This window comes from Crocodylus siamensis, chromosome 1 (genome assembly GCF_052110815.1).
Source record: "Crocodylus siamensis isolate JL-2025a chromosome 1, ASM5211081v1, whole genome shotgun sequence".
Lineage (NCBI taxonomy): Eukaryota > Metazoa > Chordata > Crocodylia > Crocodylidae > Crocodylus > Crocodylus siamensis.
In genome coordinates, this window is record NC_143395.1 from 155,953,349 (window position 1) to 155,973,433 (window position 20,085).

At 41.0% G+C, this 20,085-nt stretch overlaps 1 protein-coding gene across 1 annotated transcript; it reads right to left on the reverse strand.

Annotated features, from left to right (window-relative positions):
- Positions 1-4,543: 4,543 nt before the first annotated feature.
- Positions 4,544-19,112, reverse strand: GLO1 (glyoxalase I). Its single transcript, XM_090046639.1, has 6 exons — positions 18,944-19,112; positions 16,266-16,348; positions 13,739-13,879; positions 9,289-9,356; positions 7,953-8,042; positions 4,544-4,735 (listed from the first exon to the last, which is right to left on the reverse strand). Exons 1-6 carry the CDS (start codon positions 19,022-19,024, stop codon positions 4,647-4,649), a joined length of 552 nt encoding a protein of 183 aa, XP_089902765.1. The 5' UTR covers positions 19,025-19,112; the 3' UTR covers positions 4,544-4,646.
- Between the last annotated feature and the right edge of the window lie 973 nt (positions 19,113-20,085).

Below are 20,085 nucleotides of genomic sequence, written 5' to 3' on the forward strand. Positions count from 1 at the left end.
ACATCTCATCAGAAGGTCATATTGTTAATGGCAGAGTAGGCATTACACAGCACTTTGCTAATTGCTTTGAAAATGGCCATAAGGAAAAAACAAGCAAACAAACCACTCATTAAACTGCAATAGAGGATGACATAGCACAAACCAGATCCAAAGTAAAAGGCAGAAGAAGAGTGGCAAAAAACAGGGAACTGTAGGATCCTAATGACATTACTTCCTGCACTCAGGTACTGTAGGACAGGGCTACACTGCAAAATGGTTGTATGCGGAGGCTTGCTGAACATGACGTTCGTTTATTCCTAAATTGAGTAGTTTGTGTACCTATGTTGGAGACATACTAGGATAGAAGAGGGATAACAGTGTGGGCAAACAGGTGGTACGGGCATAAATATGGTCCTGGATAGGTGTCTAACTACCAGTGTAGACAAAGATCAGAAAGGGCTCAGCTCTGACTTTTATATTCCAATGGTGCTCATACTATTTAAGCAATTTGTAAGACCGGGATTAAAAGCAGCCCAAGCTCCACAGCAGGTTTCAGAGAACCTAGGAACAAGGAACATTGAACACAACCTGAATACATCATCTCTTCATAGCTATATCACACTGATGCCTCACACGTGATGATCAACTGGTATACCAAGCTCTTTTGAAGCATGTGGGCAAAAGATAAAAATTAAAAAACTATCTTCTTAAAGTAGAAAGGCTTTGTAAATGATGCATTTAATTCAAGAGGCAAGGATTTTTGTGGGCGATACGTTTTATTGGACTAACTGCATGGCTGGTATAAAGTTAAACAAGCTTTAGAATGCAAGGCATGTTTCAGATATTTAATTCAATGCATTCTTCTAGAAAACTATGCAAGATTAATATCCACTCAGAAAACAGGAAATATAGGTGTAAAAGTAAGCAACAATGGATTTGAATTTTTCATGAAAAAAATATTAGTAGTAAATCACTTTATTTTCTGTTTTTAAAATATCTATACTGCTGGATAGAAAAAACCGGAGTGGAAAGTATTAATTTTTGCTGTTATCACAAATAAACTGCTTTACTTATGAACTGTTCTCAAGGTGCTAAATGCTAATATATATAAATTAATAATACATTTTTTATAATTACCTCAAAAACCACAATGAGTGTAGCTTTTGTTGGCTTTTGGTAGTTTATGTCATCACTTCCATTTCAATAACTTTTCCTTCAAAATTCAAATGAGGAATCTCCCACTTTCTCTACGGTATCAGTAGGATCTGGGCCAAATTAGAGACTTTGTATCTTTCCATAAAATGGAGATGACAGCTCTCCACCTCCCCACAGAAATTATTTAATAGTCTGATGCTGCCAGCAGTCATTTCCTCACCCATCCCTTTAGTTATATTTCCATTTCCACGAATATCAGTCCTTCAAAAGTAGAGATCACAGAGCGTTATCTCAAACATTTCCGCAGAAAGGATAGAGACTACAAGTGAAGTGAACAACCACCAAGTTTGCTTATCTACTACCCCTTCTCATTCAACTCCTCATGTAGTTATATATTCGGTTTGGAAGCGTCTCACCCCATTTGTTATATTATAGAGTTATTTAATTATAGGTCTCCTACACAATTACTCAATAGCATATGCAGTCACGCAACTCTGCTTTTATCTGTAGTGCTGCCAGTTTTGTTGAAACACTACGTGAGAACAGTACACATACAATGAGAACTATGCTCAGAAGCATCTAATGTTGACACATTAACAATGTTGTGTTTTGATGGAAGGTTTTACTCACAACCCTGATTTCCTTTTATTAGCAGAGAGTTAGTTAGTTAGTTCCCTCTAGAAACGTCCACTCACCACTGACACAACTATTGGTCTTTATATACCAATGCAAGCATTAAAATCTTGGAAATGTCAGGGCAAAAAAATGCCCCCCATTTCAGCTAATTTAAAAAGGATGTTTGTAAAGAACCAGCCCCCATTGTCACTTTCGACAAACTAGTTTAGTAGGAACAGGGCAGAGCTTTCAGTATAGCAGCACTATTACAGGGACACAAGTGTGTGCAAAACCAGCTGGAGTGATCAGACTATGAGTTTTGTTGGGAATAGGATTTAGGTCCAACCTAAACTGTATTTTTCCAACTTAAACCACCATAGTCCTGTTAACAAAACAGAAAAAGAAAGACTTAAAGCTCTGAGGAGTCTCAATCCCTTCTCTTCTTGTGTTATACCTTCTCTCTGTATTCCCCCAACTGTAATAATAGTGTCACTTCCTAAAATAATATTAAGTTTCTTGATCCAGGAGCTTTTGTTACTGAAAAATAGTAAAAATATTGAGTATCATAAAAATAAAGGATTCAGAATGGAAAGGGACAACAAAACTGTCCTGACAAACATAAAGGCCAGCCAAAACATTGGGTTTTTGTTTTCTGTCAGAGTAAGCATACAGCTAAACTATGCCTGTTGAAGGTTCTTCAGAAAATTCTCATTTCCTCTGAATTCTCTTTTCGCAGCTATCAAGGTTCATCTAGGTGGTTTGTTTAACTGTTAGCTACCAATAATTTTTTTATTGTTTCCTAGTATAAGATTAAAAAATTAACTTTGATTAATTTTTGTAACTATTATTACAGGTGTAAATTCTTTCCTCTGCCCCTGCTGATCCTTGGACTAGTTTTCTGCATCTGTGAATCTGAACAGAAAAATAAATATCAAAGCAACTTTACTAGCCTCCCCAAATCTGCTTTCACTTATATGGCCCATAAGGAGTATTATAGCAGGAGTTACTATTGAGAGGTATTATGACTAGGGACCTACTCAAGTCACACTTTTGGTGAAATCACAAAGTCAGGCATTGTCAGCAAAATCTGAACCCCGCAAACAAACAAGAAACACCTTACTAAAAATAAAACGGGGGCCAGCAGTCCTCATGGCTGATGAGGTCCAGCCACACAGCACACTGGCCATGCAGGGGGAGCCGCCAGCAAGATGGGGAGCAGCCAAGATGGTGGCTGCCCCCACCCCTTGCTGGTGATTGGCTGTGACGGCTGCCTATGTGCAACCCTGTCTCTCTCCACCAATCAGCGGCAAGGGGCAAGTACCCATGACAGACAGCCCTCTCAACCACATCAACAGTGAGGCTATTGGGGCCACTTGGCCAGAAGCGAAATGGGGTCCCACCACAATAAATCAGCAAAAATGGTAGTCGGCCTCACAATCTGCCTGCAAAATTGTCCACCTCAATTTCAGTAGGTTTTCAGTTATGACTAATTTCTGAGTTACTGTAATTTGTAAGTAGCTGACAACCTCTCATTTGCAAAGACTTCTCTGCCCTCTTAATTGAGATTCTAGACCTTTAAATTCTTCCAGTATTTTCAATGCGTGTGAAATGCTGTGAGAAAGAGCTGCAAAGAAAGACTTTGAAGATTTCACACATGCTTTATTTAGAAAGAAATATTTTTTGATAGTACACTGCTACCCAGTTTACCAGTCACATTACTCAGGGTTGTTCAATCTATGGGACCTAAAAAGTGTTTCCTGAAATGCACCAACTATCAAAGCAGTGTTGTTCATTTGTTTGGTTTAAAGTATTTCATAACCTATGTTGTGCCCCATATACTCCAAAAGTATGGTTTAAACCCAGATTATCTTCTGTAAGATTTTCAAACCTGAAATGTTTTTTGTTATTTACAACTACAGTCTAACTGCAACTATTACTTTTTACATTTTAAGAGGCAGATTAAGAGTGGGTTATAACAGCAGGTGGTTTAGATACTACTAGGGTTTTAGTTAGTTAGACCCCTCTATGACCAACTGTACCTGGATAAATTTTAAGTGTGCTGTTTTAACAAACCTCCAGCTTCCCAGCCAGTAACAGATTAGGAGGTATGTGCTCTTTGCAATACTCAGCTAATGAATAGATAACTGGGACCTTTTGAGCTGAGGGTCATAGAAGCTTCGATATCTATCTGCAGTCAGCAGCCACAGTGCTCAAAAGTATGCAAAATGAATTTTCCATATTGCACTAAAATGGCACTCCCACTAAGTTTCTAGGCTTAAATAACTTGCATATCTGCAAGTTGCTCCAGAAAGTCTACCATTAAACATGACAATCACGAACAGGAAAGTGCAAGTCCTCCTCATCCTGAAGTCAAACGGAATTTTTTAATAATTTCAATAAAGTGAAATAGGGCCCAAAGCCTTCAAATTTCTATTTCTAGTTTATCAGACTACTAATTTCAGATATTTTCTCCCCTTTATCACATTAAACAACCAAGTTGTTAATGCTGGCGGTGGATTTAAATAATATTAAAAAGCAGAGGTTTCCTTGCTGAAAAGGGTCTCAGGCTAGATTTAAATATTCTTGAAATTTTGGCCAATGAATACAGCTTACCTCAATTAACCTTGAAGGGAAGAATGTATAGGCACTTCCAGAACAGCTGGAATTGTGCCTTCCCAGTTAGAAGCAAAATGCATGGGCATCACAAAAAAACAAGATCAAGTAGCAAAAGGAAACTCAAGCAGAAAAATGTCTCTAATAGGATTGCAAAAGAATAACTTGTGGGCACGATTAATTCTTCCCAATGAAACATAAATTTTATTACAGTACACTGTTACAAAAGTTTACTGGGAAGTTGAAAACACAGATCAAATTTTGTTCAGTATGTTCCTCCAAGTCTAGGTGAGGGTCACCATGTAGTTAGGGTTCAAAATTTCAATCCAGTAGCCATCAGGATCCTGTACAAATGCAAGTCCTTTCATTTTACCTAAAATTTAAAAAAAAAAACATTTTCAGATATACCAAAAATAATCTTAAAAAACTTTGAGAGATCAAGATTCATAAATAAGAAAGCTACACAGATGTGTTTCAATGTTTTCTCTCCCTCTGGCATGACAAAAAGAGAAAAGCAATTCAAATAAAATGTCAAACAGAGATTGTCTATACAGAAGCGCTCAGGGAAATTAATCCAAATGATTTTTTAAATTAAATTAGGTGAAGACATAAAACTCCTGTGTAGTCACTCATTCAAAATTAAAGTGGCCTTAATTAGGTTTAGCTTTATTTACTTCAGAGAAATAGTTGTGTTAGTTTGAAGTCAAGAAGAAGGCAGGGCAGGGTGAAACCTTAGGGCTTTTATAGACATGCTCCGGGAGTGGGGGGAAAGCAGTTTAATTAAAGCAGCTCTGAGAGCCACTCTAATTAAAAGTCCCCAGATCATTGTGTGCATCAGGGTCCCTGCACTGAAAAATGGCAGCAGGGGGCTTTGACTAAAGCTCAAACAGGGATGCTGATACACATGAGGCTGGAGTCTGCTGAAGCACAGTAATTACCATACTCCAGCAGACTTGTTTCAAATGGGTCGCCAACTGGCTGGAAGGCCGCACCCAGAGGGTGGTAGTGGATGGGTCCTTCTCAACCTGGAAGGACGTGGGCAGTGGGGTTCTGCAGGGCTCAGTCCTTGGGCCCGCACTGTTCAACATCTTCATCAGTGACTTGGATGACGGGGTAGAAAGCACCCTGTTCAAGTTTGCTGATGACACTAAGATGTGGGGGGATGTGGGTGCACTAGAAGGGTGCAATAGGCTACAAGCTGACCTTGACAGGTTGCAACGGTGGGCAGATGAGAATAGGATGGGGTTTAACGCTGATAAGTGCAAGGTGTTGCACATGGGGAGGAAGAACCGGCACCACACTTACAGGTTGGGAACTCCCCTCTTGTCAGCACGGAGGCGGAAAAGGATCTTGGGGTCATCACTGACTCCAAGATGAACATGGGCCGGCAGTGTGGAGAGGCAGTCAGGAAGGCCAACCGCACCTTGTCATGCATCCACAGATGCATCTCGAGCAGATCCAAAGAGGTGATCCTCCCCCTCTATGCGGCACTGGTCAGGCCGCAGTTGGAGTACTGCGTCCAGTTCTGGGTGCCGCACTTCAAGAGGGATGTGGACAACATGGAGAGGGTCCAGAGGAGGCCACTCGCATGATCAGGGGACAACAGGGCAGGCCCTATGAGGAGAGGCTACGGGAACTGAACCTGTTCAGCCTCCAAAAGAGAAGGCTGAGGGGGGATCTTGTGGCCTGTTACAAACTAGTCAGGGGGGATCAGCAGGCATTGGGGGAGTCACTGTTCCCCCGAGCACTGCCAGGAGTGACCAGGAATAACGGTCACAAGCTGGCAGAGGGTAGATTTAGGCTAGATATCAGGAGGCACTACTTCACAGTCAGGGCAGCTAGGGTCTGGAACCAACTTCCAAGAGAGGTGGTGCAGGCTCCTACCCTGGGGGTCTTTAAGAGGAGGTTGGATGAACATCTTGCTGGGGTCGTTTGACCCCAGTACTCTTTCCTGCCATGGCAGGGGGTCGGACTAGATGATCTGCTCAGGTCCCTTCCGACCCTAGAAACTATGAAACTATGAAATCGAGTCTGCTCCCATGCGCTGTAATTACAGCACTTCAGAGCAGCTTCTCTGCATGTGTATGTGTGCCCTTAGAGACTAACTCATTCAGAAAAGCATAAGTTTGCAGATAAGGACTCTCACAGCAGTGCTCTCCCCCTATCTTTTGTATTTAAATCACTTTATTCCTTTTTATTTAGAACCCCTGTTCACTGCAAGTCCATTCATGGTACCTGACAAAGAAGGCTGTCACCTACCTAACACAGCTTATGTTTGTTTGAACCAGATGGTTGTTAAGGTAACACTGGCTTTTCCTTCTCCCTTTATTTACTTTGGAAGTTAATTTAAATAAATCCAATTACAACAATTTTAATCCAAAGAAGAAGGTCCACAAATTTTAATATATCTGGTTTAAATGCACACCTTCAGTTAACTCAGATTATAGCCCCCTTTGATATTTCTATAATCATATGAGAACTGAGGGCATGCATATACCACTTCCACAACATTCCTGAAAGTACATCCCACATGAGCCAAACCTAGAAATGAGCCAGTGAAGCCACCCTTCTCCTGCTCTCAAACACATCAAAGAGTGGCAGTAGGAGATACTCTGGGCAGTTTCACTGGCTCATATCCAGGTTTGGCATACACAGAATGGGTATGGGATATGTGCTAGAGCCAGGGAAACTCAGACAAGTAGCAGAATTTTTCCATTTCTGGTCTTGAAAACTATATTTCTTGGATGATAAAACAAGGCAAATGCAGAAGCTAAAAGTGAACATGGTCCATGAGGTATACTGGCAGCAATCCCATAATTCAAAACATCCCAGCTCTGTCCAAAACAAGGTGGCCCAGTAGTGTTCATCATCAGGTTAATGTACATCAGTTTTTACAGCAACACTATGCAAGGCAGCATTATGGTTAGCATCACGTCTGGGTCCTTTGATTGCAAAGTCTAAATGTACCTATTTAGCTAGGTCATCTTGGAGCAGCCTTTGGTGCAAGTCTGGCGTAGGGCTCAAACTCAAGTCTGTGGATTTTAACTATGCTTAACCATTGCCACCATACTTCTCAATACTTTGATTTTAGGTATACAACATTCTATGAATTCTACTTCCTCAAATGCCACTGCCAGTGAAAGCTCACACTTCTCTGAACTAGTTACATTTCAAGCTGCCACCCTGCCCTACATTCTGCCTGGCTTAAGACTAAAGAGATAACCATCTCACAAAACTCTCTTGAGAAATAGAAGCAGTTATATATGTAGTCAACTGAGATACCAACAAAAAGCATAAACAGCAGCCTGAAGTGTATCAAGCAAAGGTAATTTCTACAGCAAGTATACAGATAGCTGATTAGATCTGCAACTGCAATTCTGTCAGACAAACTAGATTCTTCCTATTGTATAAGAGAACAAAATGGACGGGTTCTAGCACAAGCCAAGTAGTAACAAACCCTACTAAATATCTGCACCATTCAGCCTGCTTCCTTAAAAATACACAAAAGAAAGTTTAATTCACAGTTTAATAGAACAAGGAAACAAACATGATGCATCAAAAGGATAAACATGATTTTGCTGAAGGTTTACCATCATCTGGTTTCTTCACAAATTTCACTCCCAACTCTTCAAACCTCTTACAAGCTGCATGTACATCAGGGACAGCAATTCCAATGTGACCTGTGCAACAACAAGCAGGTTACACAGTAAATACTGAGTATAGTATACACAGACTATTTACAGAGTAGTCAACAATGTACTGGGCACCTTACTGTATGCACAAGATTTCCAAGCTGTATTTTAGATGAGATACCCAAATATGTAGTTTCTTCAAAGAAAGTATGTTCTAAGTTTTTAGAAACAATGCATTTAGGGTTATATAATTTTGCTTTGGATATTTTTACTTCTAGCCTCCCCACCCCCACCCCTTCCCTCTCGTAGCAAAAAAGCCAGCCATTTGATAAGGATTGAAAAAGTCAAATGTTACAGAGGACTCTAATTCTATACTGCAGAACTCTGTCACTAAAGTAGAAGAAAAAAAATAACAGACTCACAGGCCAAATAAAAGTATTCATAAAAAAAAGATATGAGGAAGGTTTTTTTCTGTAGTTACTCAATTCAGCAGAGGAAGGATTTTAACAATAATGCCATGTTGATAAAGGCTGGCTTAGCAGAATGCAAAGCATAGTAATTACTTGTTCCCACATTTAGGAATCAGTTCAGAAACTCTGAATGTCAAATTGGATAGGCCTGGTTTGAAACTTTTATTTGATAAGTCACAGTAGTTAGTGACCTTTCAAACACTCAGAATATCAAGTCACAGAATTCCTCTACACCTCCTCCTTTAGCCCAAGGCTAAATTCTACTGTCATGTATACACATGAATAAAAAGCCACTTTCTGTTTTCAAAAAAAACTGTGTTTTGCATTTTACTTGTATTTTAATCAGGTTCAAAGTTACAGACCCTTAACTTGGTATTAACATTAGGAACAACCAAATAATATTATTATTAGATTTCATTCAAATTTATTTTTCAGGAAACATTGACTCTAATAGCAAGCAAACAAAATTTGTACACAGTACTATTCAGAAATGTAGCTCATTATTCTGGGACACTATATACCCACAATGTATTTCCTAAGCAATCAAAGTACTGCATACAGGAAACATTCTATGTTTAGAGTTCTTTCACACCTCTGAACTACTATGTTTTTCTTCAAACTAACCTGTATTGGCTCAGCCAATACATCCATATACAGAATTTACATTTAATTGAACCAGATCTTGTAAGAGAATTCCAGCATAATTGTACCATTTACTTTTATATAGACATTTTCTAAGGACCTATGAGATACTGAGGTTCTGTATCAAAGACTCAAAAAAAGAAACATGGCTGTAATGCCCTGTAGTTTCTCAGAAAACATACCAAATCCTCGGGGGTCTGAGTTGCCATTATGGTAAGCCTGCCTCTCATCATTTTCAGTGCCCCAATTACTGCAAAGAAAGGGGAAAATGCATGACAAACAAAAATACTGAGCTGCCTACTGATTATCAAAAATTCTGAGAAGAAATAAAAAAACATTCAGAATGATGTGGAATTCCTCAGAGCAAAAAATACATTCCAAATGCACTCTAAATACTGTACATACAGAGATCCAAATTTCCCAATTCATAACAAAATGCCCATTAGAACATTCTCCCAAGTTACAGCACCCAGCTGCTATGCATAAGAATGACTTGGGCATCTCACACAAAATTCTCCAGCTGTTTAAAACTGGAACCTGGTTTGCAGAAAAATGTAACATTTCATTTTTATATTGCAATATTTTGAGTTTACTCTTTTGCCTCATTTACAAGATAAAGAAATACTCATCTCAGACTGTTTTTAAATAAGCATTGAGATTGCAGCCTAACTAATACAAATTGTTCCAATAAAACTGCAGATTTCTACAGCAGGTACCTAGATAATTACATTATACATTAAAACAATTGAATACAAGTAAGTTTAAAAAGGGTTAAGATAAGCTTTTCAGAAGCTATTTAGCATATAGACAACTCACACAAGAATACTAACAATGAATTGAATTATGGCCTTATCACATTAAGCTCTCCAAAAACATGTTGAGAGCAAGGCATTTTTAATTTTTGGTGCAGGAACCAGTTAATTCAAACACAAGGGGGTAATAATGGAAACAAGATTGAAAAATAGGATATGATTATTCAGTTATTTCATGTGTAAATTTTGTGGTTCACTAAACAAAGCAGCTGAAAAATGTTTTCTGATCAGTTTACTGTTCTTTTCCATTTTTTTTCACTAGTTCATTGACACTGAACTGCCAATAATCTCCGATTAAGATTACTGTATAACCCAAATTAATTTTTTATTAGATGTACCCTATTCTGCTTTGGGAATTAAATAAAGACAGTGAATTCCCTTGCTTTATCTAACATCCACTTTTTAGATTTAGGTTACTGCCCTTACAGCAACCTTAGGCACCATTCCAGAGCCATTTTAATCGCAAAAGCAAGCCTGTGCACAAGCATGTAGTTTGTCTGTAACAGAGGTTGACAGTAACAGTTCAAAAAATCTGAAGGTTTGTTCCCTATGCTGGAAAGCATGAAGACTATTCAAATTGCTGCCTATCACTGCTGCGTCTGTATCACTGGCTAGTCTTTTCTTCCCTATTAGTAGGGACGCACCAAAATTGCAATTTCACATTTTTGCAGAAAATGCAAAATAAAGTATTTTCTGTGAAAAAAGTGGATGCCACAATTTTGGCAGGCTCACTGCAAATAAAAGAAAGGGAAAAAAAAACATGTACCAGCAAGCAGAGAGAAGGGTGGAAACCCTGCACCCTTGGAGCACAGGTTGGGGGTGAGGGGAGGAGGAAGAAGAAGGGAGTGAGAAGGAGTAAATGAGGCTGAGCCTGTAACAGGCTCAACAGTCACCAGTCTGGGACCAGTCAGGGAAGCAGCAGGGTTTTGGAGCTATGTTTTAACAGCCAAAGACATGCTGCTGGAGGAGGACTAAGCAGGATGAATAACAAGAATACATTTTAGCTCTGGACTACGTAAAGCAATATCCTGTAGGTACCTTGCACACAGACAGAGGCAGACTTCTGTACTGCCTACAGCATGTCTCTGGATATATCAAGGAAAACCACTATAGATTGACACTTCAGATTTCAAAGTGTACCTGAAGCAACAGGCCGCTGCAAAGGCTAAAGGTAAGAGCAAGAAACAAGTGACTGTGTCCTTGCTCTTTTAAAGGACCACAGAAAGAGTTTGGCAAGGTGAACAGCACCATTTTCCCTTGTGGAGGCTTTCACAGCAGTGAACATCTGGAAAAACTCAATCACCTTAAGTTAAGGGACTATCCAAACCAAAATGTGGCAAATGCCGGCAGTTTTCTGTATGCAAACAAGTTTTACCAAAACCATCTCCCTGCAGTGATTACTTCAAATGTCTACAGTCTGAATTGGCAGAATATGAATCCTTCTCCATTGTGGCTGATGAAGCCACTGACCCTCAAGGTAACTATGGGCTGCACATTTTATTCATACCTGGGAGCTGGATAGACCAAGACCTGCCTATTTTTCAAACACAGCCTGTCTATCTTGTATCTGTCAATTTTTCTACCACGGCTTAGACTGTAGTGAAGGCAGTTGTCAACTACAGCTTAGAATTTAAAAAGATCTCAGCATTTCTGTCTCACAATGCCACGCATATGTGCAAGGCTCTCTGTGATGTACCCCATGGAATGATGCCCAAGGCGGTTCATGTCACCTGCAATGCACACATTCTGTCTTTAGTAAGTGACATCTGGTACACACAGTTCCCCTGACAGCCTGGTGTCCTCCTTTAAGAAAGCCTTCAAGTACCACCCAGGCTGTAAACTCCAGTACAGGGAGTCCCTCACCAATTAAAGTGGGGAGCCACATGTGACTGCGCCGCTGCCACCAGAGCCTGCGCTCACAGGGTGGAATTTATGGTTCAGCACTGTCCACTACCATGCCAAGCATATGCAGTACTACCAGCAGTTTGTGTGTGAGGAGCTGGAAATCAAACCTGGCACACACTGCATGCTTAAGCTATGAGATCTCTTGGAACAGGGAGACATTCAAGATCAAGTGAAGTTTGTGGCAGTAATGCCATCTGGTTCATTCAACTCCTAATGTGGTTTGTAACCTAGCAGGCTTTGATCCACCATGCATACAATAAGCTGATGGATTTGTAAGATAGATCAAAAATAAGGCATCACAAGAACTGTCAAGCTGTCATTATAAAAACCAGTGGAGAAGGGACCCGTTCCAGGCAATAGCTGTGAAGCTGAACAAGTACTACAGGTACGACCCATCACTGCCACCACAATTCAGACAACTAGCTGTCTCCTTTTTTCACTGCTGTTTGCATTTTGGACCCCAATCAGATGCCTGTTCTGTTTTGTGACTCTCACCTACTGAAAACAATCTTTGGATGGGGAAAAAGAATGTGACAAGGAACATACTGCTTGCATGAACTTTGTCAAAGAGTGCCAGATGCCTGTGCCTCCGTTTTGGGACTCTATTTGTGACTGGTTTCCACATCTGTATGCCTTGGCAAAATGCTGCCTCACCATTCCAACCAACTCAGTGGACAGTGAGCGTGTGATCTCAGACGTGTTAATCCTGCAGAGACAAGGCTGTCTACAGCAACTGCTGGTAGATGCTGCATGCTAGCATTTAACAGCTTGACTGCCTGTCTCATGGTTAGCATTGAATATTGCTAAACTCCTTTTTACAACATCATTAATAAAGTATGACAATGGTATTAGTTACAATTCAGTGTGTATAGCTTTAATTTCATAAGACACTTCCATTTAGAGTTTAATTGGAAGTTTAGATTGCTTAATAATGGGTCAATTAATGGTTCCCACAGGCTTAACCAGGGTAATTATGCAGTGGTTTCAGGTCATCTGTCAATCTGCAGCAAGGGGAGGGACTGCTGGGGCCCCTGGAGCAGAGATGCGAGGGGGCCCCTGCCATGATAATCCCACAAAAGTGGCAGCCAGTGCTGCAATGAGCCCATGAAAAAGCCCATCTGCTGCCTGCGTTTGGGTAGGTCCCTCCTTATTAGTGTTCACAATGCACCTCTAATACTGGACTAAGGGTCTTTCTTCACATATGTTAGAGTTATGGTGTATTGAGAATAGGTCAGCCATCTACCATACTCCACAGAACATGAGGGGAGAGGGAAATGGTACCTGAAATAAGTTAGGGCAGTGGACTATTATGGGTCTTTGCATCTTTCTCATTTAGCGTAACACTCAACTTTGTCAGCACATTTTGGATATGTTTTATTTTCAAGTCAAATATACACAGTAGTACACAGAACTGTTATAGTCATGTCGTGTTATAACCTGACGTGTGTCCAAGTAAATTTTTCTTGTATAATGGTAATATTACACGCTAAACTGACAGACTGATATTAAGAGAGCAAATGCACTCTAAAAAAACCCCAGGAAATTGGCAAGTTTTCATTCACGCTTATATACTATTTTTTATTCAGTCGGAAAGTATTCATCACTTGCCTTGTTCTTAAAGGTTAGAAAAGGGCGGATAAGCAGCAGCCATCTTGATAGCTGCATGCCATGCAGTGTCTTCAGGAGTGCTTCTTGTCCAGTGAAACAAGTGGCTTCCTTACTTAACAGATGCATCCCAATTTCTCACAAAGATATGCAAGAAAATATAGTAATTCTGTACTACTAGGCAGCCCCTAATCAAAAGCAAGACAAAAATCCTATAGATAACAGTGCAAAGCTGAGCACACATAGCTACAACTAAAGACTATTAAAAGTAAGCAGAGGCAAGCAGAAGAATATTTATGTGAATACTCACTGTGTCAATTCAAGCGTAGCCTTCCGAGAGAAGGTCCAAGCTGTCCTCTCTGTTTTATCTTTTGGGATGTCATTTTTATCCTCATATGCCAAGAAATAAAGTGAGAACTTCATTGTAGGAAAGTCAAATTTTTGAAGCAATCTAGAAAGAAATAATATGACAGAAATCATTACTGATGAGTTTTTAAAAGAAGCAACTAAGCTACAGTTAAGTTAAAAAAAAAGTAAATGCTTCTCCCTAAGATCCCTTCTACAGTTACTGCTGCACATTTCTTTATTCTTCTCACTTGCACTTTAGAAATGGCTGAGTTTTGAAGTATGGCATACAAATATTCTTGACAGCACCTCACATCCTCAAACCACATGAGAAGAATCAACCAGCTTGTTAAAACCAAGTTAAGAACACCTTAAAATCAGCAACTGTATAAACACCAGTAGACAATCTGTAGTCTATGTCTAGTATTCAATGCCCTCTGCACACATTTCAATGCCCTGTGCATATGTGTCCCTAAGTTTACCCCTCAAGACTCTCAGTAAAGACTGATAGAAGAATTAATTTTCAAACTAAAACTGACCTATGGAACTGACAGCCACAAGATATCATTGATAGTAGCATTTATCAGAAGTAAAAATAGAATTGTGGATTTAGAGGAATTAACAATTTCACATTTTCAGTAGCTAGACAAAAGTATGAAAGGGATATAAAACCTTTATGGATTATAGCATAAGAAAATTACTAAATACCTGTAGTTAGTAAAACCTTCCCACAATCTAATCTAATTTTTATTTCTTTACTAACAGCTGTGGGAATCTGTATACTTTCCTCAGTTGTATTTGATATTAGCTACTATTGGATGCACCAAACTGCATTAAAGAGAATGCTGTATTTTCTCACATACAACATGCCCTGGAATAAGATATATACCTTGTTTCTGAAAGGCAGAATGAAAGAAAAAAATCTTTTCTTGTAGTAAGTAACTGAGTAGCAGCAGTTTGGGAGCAGTGCCTGATCCATGGGGAACAGAACAACGGCAAGTCCAATTACTTTTGTTTTTACCCAGCAAAAGCTTAAGCTTAGAAACTATTGTTACCATGTTTCCATTCCAACAGTTGGCTTTTGATAAAAAATGGTCCATGTTGTATGCAAGAAAATACAGAAGGTCAATCTGATATTGTATTAGACTGGACAAATTAATTCAGGACAGGTCCAGCAGTGGATATTAAACATGACAGTTAGGATGACAAATCTCCAGATTATGATTTCCTAAACTTCTGAATACTGGAAGATGGAAGGGAAGCTGAGCAGCAAACATCAATCTGGAAAGGTCCTGCATATATTTTCTTCTCTTTAGTATCCACTCTGCCACTAGGAGATGGAACTTGTAGTCTAATCCAGCATGACACTTCTTATGCTCTTATACATTTTCTGTTATAAACCCATTTCACACCACATAAATAATTTTTTTACATAAAATCCAATCCAGAGATATTAATTCACTGCTAATTTCTAAATTATGCCCACTGTATCTGAAGCCCTTCATTTATGCATAAATATTTCCTTTATCAATTTTAGAGGAGCCCTTTTTACATGTCAAAGTGTTAAAATCTACCAGAACTTTGTTTCAAAGTCTTTAAGGTTCTTGAAATGAATACTAGCTCAAACAAAGTGGATGCACGCAGATCTTCTGCCAGGGACTCAACTCCCAATAGCCTTCTCCAAAGCAGCAGGCTCAACTGACTACCAGCTCTTAGCATCCCAGAATATAGGAAGACAAAAACACAGAGCAGCCCTAGAAGTTATTTAGTAGTCTTCAGAGAGCATCTTATTGTTTTATCCTATAATTAAGTCATAGTTCTGTGATTACAGCGAGACTAAATTGCCAAGAAAATGTTCGCAGATTTCACAATTTAAACGTGATTACTTAACTGCCTTGTCAGAGAAGTGAAAGCAAGCAAGCATATAATCAGTCAGCTTTGGCAATTACTGTAGCTAACAACAAAAAGCCCTGCAACAGTTTACTGTTTGTCCAGTGTAACATTCCATTTAAAACTGTTTTAATTTCACTGTGTACCACTTAAAATTTAAGTCATCTCCCTGCATGACAGCTGATAATGAAATACCTAGTAACCAGCTTTAAATACCAAGGTTTGTGATTCTTGAAAAACAGATTGAAAAAAAGGTTGAAAACCACTGGTTCTCAACCTTTATGGGGTCAGGGCACTCCTTATTTGGCTCAAGGCATCCCTCAGAAAATACCAGCTCTTAGTTTTCACTTATTTTTTTACTTCAAAAAGTAGAGCAATTCTTTTGTTGCAAAAAAATTCATAAACACCACAACAGGTGAGCATGCTTCTAACCCTATGGATTCCTATTTGAAATCTGTGGGTTTATCTTGTGAATCATGTTTGTGCACTGAAGTGTGCTAGCACTGAGCAGCACCAACACTCTTGAAAGAATCTTGTAGCATCCTAGTTGAGAATCACCAAATCTAAACCAAAACATTTTATCCTTTTTAATTTTTACTCACGTCATTCCAAGAATTCTTGTGTAAAAATCCAGCGACTTTGTAGGATCTTTTATTCTTAACATGGTTTGCTGCATCAGAAAGTCCTACAGAAAAATTATACTTGTTTTACATTAACCATAATTCACATTAAGCAAGATGACAAATAAAGTACAGGAGGTTGACTTTTTATTGGAAATAATTTAGTAGGATACTGTTAAAAGTAGTTGAGCCAAAAGTTACAGAGTCATATACAGTACACAAAATGATAGTTTATTACCTTAAAACACTAACAGGGCTCACATAATTAATTAATAATATACTGGAAAAATGATTGGTGCCACATATAAATTGTTTTTCCCTTACTAATGGTAAATATGCCACAGTTTGTTTTTATTGTTTAACATTTTCATTAAAAAAAAGCAAGTTAGATGACGGCTGGATGAGCTGTGCCTGGTTGAAGGCCAGATGGTAGTTCTGATCCAATGTACAGGGCCAGTGCATCGGGCACCATCTGGCCATTCAAGGGATGAGGAGCAGCCTGACCTGAGGCTGATCCTATAGGGGAGAAAGAAAGGGGGCTTCACCTGGCCCCAGGGAGGGAGTAGGGGGGAAAGGGGGAAAAGAACTTGACTCAGGCCCAGGAGGGCAAAGTGGCATAGCCTGGCCCCAACCCACCCCCAGAGAAGAGGGGGCATAGCCTGGCCCCAACCCAGCCCCGAAGAAGAAGGGAACATGACCTGGCTCCATTTGGGCTCATGGGGCTTGAAGGCTGGGAATTTGGCAAGGGGAAGGTGGCTATATTAATGGCCATCACTCCCACGCTGTCGAATTTCTTGACCCATGGGCAGCCCACAGGCCAGATGCAATGGCTTCATGGGTCACATTTGGCCCATGGGCCAAAGGTTAAGCACCTCTGAGCTTAACCATGCCACACGTATTTCCATTCCTTTACTCAGTAGAGCTTCATATGGACCTGTTTGGGGGAGAAACTGTCCTAGATTTTGCCCCTTCATCCTCTTGGTAAGCTAGATATACATAAAGAGGGCCAGTATTTTTAATCATCTTCATAACAGGGTTGGGTATTTGATCCATCAAATAAAATTTGGTCAACCAACTGGTCAAATGTCAGTCAAAAATTGTAAAAAGTTGCCAATACAGTCAAATAATATACAGAAAAAGCACAATTTTTGCATTAAGAATGTGTCAAAACAATTTTAAAAAAAAATCATACTTCTGTCAAGAAAACTGCAAACAAAAATTCACTCCCCATAAAACTGCTATTATCTTTGCCTGGTCAAAAAATAAGCAGCCAAGTGACAGTTCAATTGATTATATTTGACTGGGTAATTGACTGGCTTGCCAACCCTACTTCATAATCTCTGCTCCAGGAGTTAGGAACTTTTTTCGCTGGAATGACAAAAACATCCCAACCCTGACCCATACCTTGACCTGGCAGACCTGGAGCCATGAAGAACCCAATCCTTGCTGCTGGTGGCAGCTGCATGCATGCCCCCAGGTGGATGGCAGGGGAGGGGCTGGGGTTGCACTGCCCTGGCCCCTTCCCCACCCTGCAATCCAAGGCACACGTGCAGTCGCTGCTGCCATGGAACCGGTGCTGGGGCTCTGGAGCCTGGTGCAGGTGTCACAGACATGCTCCAAAGGGGGTGTGGGGGGCTGTGCTAATTAAGAGTGCCCCAAGCCTCATGTGGGTCAGCATCCACACACTGAAAAAATGGCGATGTGGCACTCTGAACTAAAGCTTGTTGGATGAGTTTTAATTTAAAGCACCCCACCGCCATTTTTCAGTGCAGGGACGCTGATATATGTGATGCTGGAGTCTGCTGGAGCACAGTAATTTCCACACTCTGGCAGACTCAACATGCGGGAATTCCAGCATGTTGGAGCATACTCCCTGCATACGTATAGGAGCCCTGCGAGTCTGAAGCCAGGAAGCACGCAGGGTAGAGGGGCACTAGCTAAGTCATATCTAGAGAAAGCAAAAGCTTTTGTCAACTGGAATTCACTCTAGTCTAGTGGTTCTCAACCTTTTTTGCACCAGGACCCATTTATAAACATTGATGCCCAGTTTCAACCCAGCGTCTATTGCTCCCAACCAGCTGCCACTCACCCCCCAGGCCTCAGCCCCTCAGTGTGTGGGGCAAGGGATGGGTCTGTGGGGCAGGGGGGCCCCAGGCAGCCCCTGGCAAGCAAGAGCTCTGCCAGTCTGCAAGCGAAAAGCCCTGGTTTCCCACGCTTTTCTCCTTTAAAGGAGAATCCATTTTTAAAGTTTGTTACCATCCCTCACATATATTGTCACAACCTGCTTTTGTGTTCTGACCCACGGGTTGAGAAACACTGATCTAAGAAATGCAAGGAAAGGCCAGCAGAAAGCAGTGTGCAAAGTTAAGTGATCTGAACACCAAAGGGGGAAAGAGGGAAAGGAGTCAAGTCGACTATTGGGGAAAAATAATGGGCAGTCCCCTAGGGTCTTGCCCTAACACACACGCTTGGTAAATACAACTCTGCACCCAGCCGAGCTTCCCTAGTATTGCACCGGCCTCTCCGCCGACCCGGGGAGGGGGCTCTGTGGTCTGTGAGCATTGGGCCAGCTCCCCTTCCCCGCAGCCCGGGGCGGAGAGAGAGGGGCAGTCACCCCGCCCGCGCCCAATGCACTGACTGCGCGCTTTGCCCCTTCTCACCTTGGTGCTGGGATCCGGGTCGGAGCAGGCGCTGTAAGCTGCTTCGTCGGGGAGGCCCCGGGGCTCCGGCGGCTCGGACATGTTGGAAGCGCGGCGCGGAAAGCGAAAGACGCCGACGTACGCCTTGCCCAAGGAGACAGCCCCAGCACCGGCCGCAGCAGAGACGCCGAACGCGTCAGAACCAATCGTCTCCGACTATGCAAATGAGGTCGCGCCTGGGTGATTCAGAGTTCCAGGGGCGGGACCAGTCCTCCACTCCGGCCCCTCCCATTGTGCAATGCTAAGCCGCAGGTTCGGTATGCGCGTATATTTTAATGCATACTTTTCAGTGAGAGATTTCCAAATCAAAAAAGATCTAAACTCCAGTGTCTTACGTTTCCATCTGTGCGTTACAAAAAAACACAAAAAAAGATCTTTCCGGGGTGCGGGTTGTAGCCCTGTCGGTCTAAGGACGCAGGCAGACAAGATTCTTTGGGTGAATCTGTTATCTTTTATTAGACCAACTTGGTCTGTTATGATCTTTACAAAACATGCCGTTTCGAGATCACTCATTCAGCTTGGCATACAAGCACAATAATTCTGCAAACATTTGCTCATATGCTTAAGTGCCATTGATTGCTATAGGACTACTTCCAGTGGTCCTAAAGCACTTGCAGTTTAGCTGACATCGGGGAGTGCAAGAAATCACAAGTTATACATAATTGCCCATTTCATATATGATAAATTAATCTGTGTTTAATCGTGGAAGGGAAAAGGCAGCAGAAGCAGCATCTAACAACTTTCTCCCAAAAGAGAATCACACAAGTGTTGGAAACCCTCAGCATGAAACCCTCAGCCACTATGTAATACCTGGCTTGGGTAAAACAGCAAACTTGGGGACAGTCCTGGATGCTCCGCAGAGGGCCCTTTTTAGTAGCTCTGAAGTTGGCAACTGGACTCCTTGCAGTTTTACCACTTTCAAATACTGTACAGGTAAATCACGTTGAGTCAGTCCTGAGGCCTCTGTCACCACTGGGCAACCTTAAATGCTCAGCAGCCTTGGGACTGACTTGACTTGCCTGTATTTGTAAATGGTAAAACCACAAGGGGCCCAGTTGCCAACGATTTCAAGTGCAGGTCCTGATCTAGATTCTGCCTGATAC